General features: G+C 31.8%; 1 protein-coding gene across 1 annotated transcript; it reads left to right on the forward strand.

Annotated features, from left to right (window-relative positions):
- The first annotated feature begins 893 nt into the window (after positions 1-893).
- On the forward strand, positions 894-1,499 carry LOC137641085 (histone H1-like protein HC2). Its single transcript, XM_068373530.1, has one exon. The coding sequence runs from the start codon at positions 894-896 to the stop codon at positions 1,497-1,499; it is 606 nt and encodes a 201-aa protein (XP_068229631.1).
- Positions 1,500-1,718: the final 219 nt, after the last annotated feature.

Genomic DNA, 1,718 nt, shown 5'->3' on the forward strand with positions numbered 1-1,718 from the left:
TGGAGAGGGGTCTTGGACGTTGATCATATGCTTCATCCATTCATGAGTGGCTTTTAAACCTTTAAATATGTACATACATATATGCAATGCTTTTTTTCTCGAATACAAATTAGGTTCCTCTCATACTTCCAAATATTGAGTCACGAATAGTTTCAAATATCGAGTTCTCTCTGCTACTGGAGTAAAAACCCTAAAGGAAAATCATTTAAGATGAGTACTTCTTCTTGGGTCATATCTTGGTTGGTTAGAGGACTTTGCTGGCATTGTTTCGACTCGGAAGCGTAGGTTCGAATCCTTGCTTAGCCAGAAGCATTTATCATGAAGGAATTTCCAGTGGGTATACATTCGCAAAGGTATGATTTGATATTAAATGCTATTTTGGTTGATATGTACATGGATTATATATATGTATGATATATATATATGTATATATATATATATATATATATATATATATATATATATATATATATATATATATATATATATATAAACATCTATATATATTATATAGTATATATATAATATATATATGTATATATATAATCTATATATAATATATATATTATATTTATATAATATATATATATATATACATACATATATATATATATATATATATATATATATATATATATATATATATATATATATATACATACATATATATATATATATATATGTATATATATATATATATATATATGTGTGTGTGTGTGTGTGTATGTGTGTGCTTAATTCCTTTATGGTCCCCAATCGGTTTGAACACCTGCAGTGGTATTACCGAACACCATTTTAGCCTCCATGCTCAGAGAATCCCTCTGAACAACATATAACCAGATAAGTTAGGCATTACGACGCCCAGTTCCCTTCAGGGAATTGTCTGTCCGAAAATGGGTCACTGTGGCCCGACCTCTTACGCCCAAAATAGTCATTGGAAAATAGTCATTGCCAAAATAGACATCGCCAAATTAGCCATCGCTAATCTAGTCATTGTCAAAATAGTCATTGCCAACATAGTTATTGCCAAAATAATCCTTGCCAAAATAGTCATTGCCAAATTAGCCATCGCCAATATAGTCATTCCCAAAATAGTCATTGCCAAAATAATCCTTGCCAAAATAGTCATTGCCAAAATAGCTATCGGCAAAATAGTCATCGACAAAATTGTCATTGCCAAAATAGACATTGCCAAAATAATCCTTGCCAAAATAGTTATTGCCAAAATAGCCATCGGCAAAATAGTCATTGCCAAAATAGTCATTGCCAAAATAATCCTTGCCAAAATAGTCATTGCCAAAATAGACATCGCCAAATTAACCATCGCCAATATAGTCATTGTCAAAATAGTCATTGTCAAAATAGTCATTGCCAAAATAGACATCGCCAAGTTAGCCATCGACAAATTAGTCATCGCCAAAATAGTCATTGCCAAAATATTCCTTTCCAAAATAGTCACTGCCAATGTCGCAATCTCTGTAAGTAACGGCTTTGATTGACTCAACGGAGAAGAGATTTAGGAAAATGATATGGCTGGCCGTTTGTTTTTATAGAGGATTTTGTTACTGTGATTTTGACACTATATGTGTGGCGTTGTAGTATTTCCCTTCATGGCACACTGTTGAAAATTTTGCAGTAAAAAACGGTAAAAATCCAGGAATAAATATTACCAGGCATTTACCGTTCTAAAAACGGATATACTGACGTTAAGGAGTAAT

This window comes from Palaemon carinicauda, chromosome 5 (genome assembly GCF_036898095.1).
Source record: "Palaemon carinicauda isolate YSFRI2023 chromosome 5, ASM3689809v2, whole genome shotgun sequence".
Taxonomy (NCBI): Eukaryota; Metazoa; Arthropoda; class Malacostraca; order Decapoda; family Palaemonidae; genus Palaemon; species Palaemon carinicauda.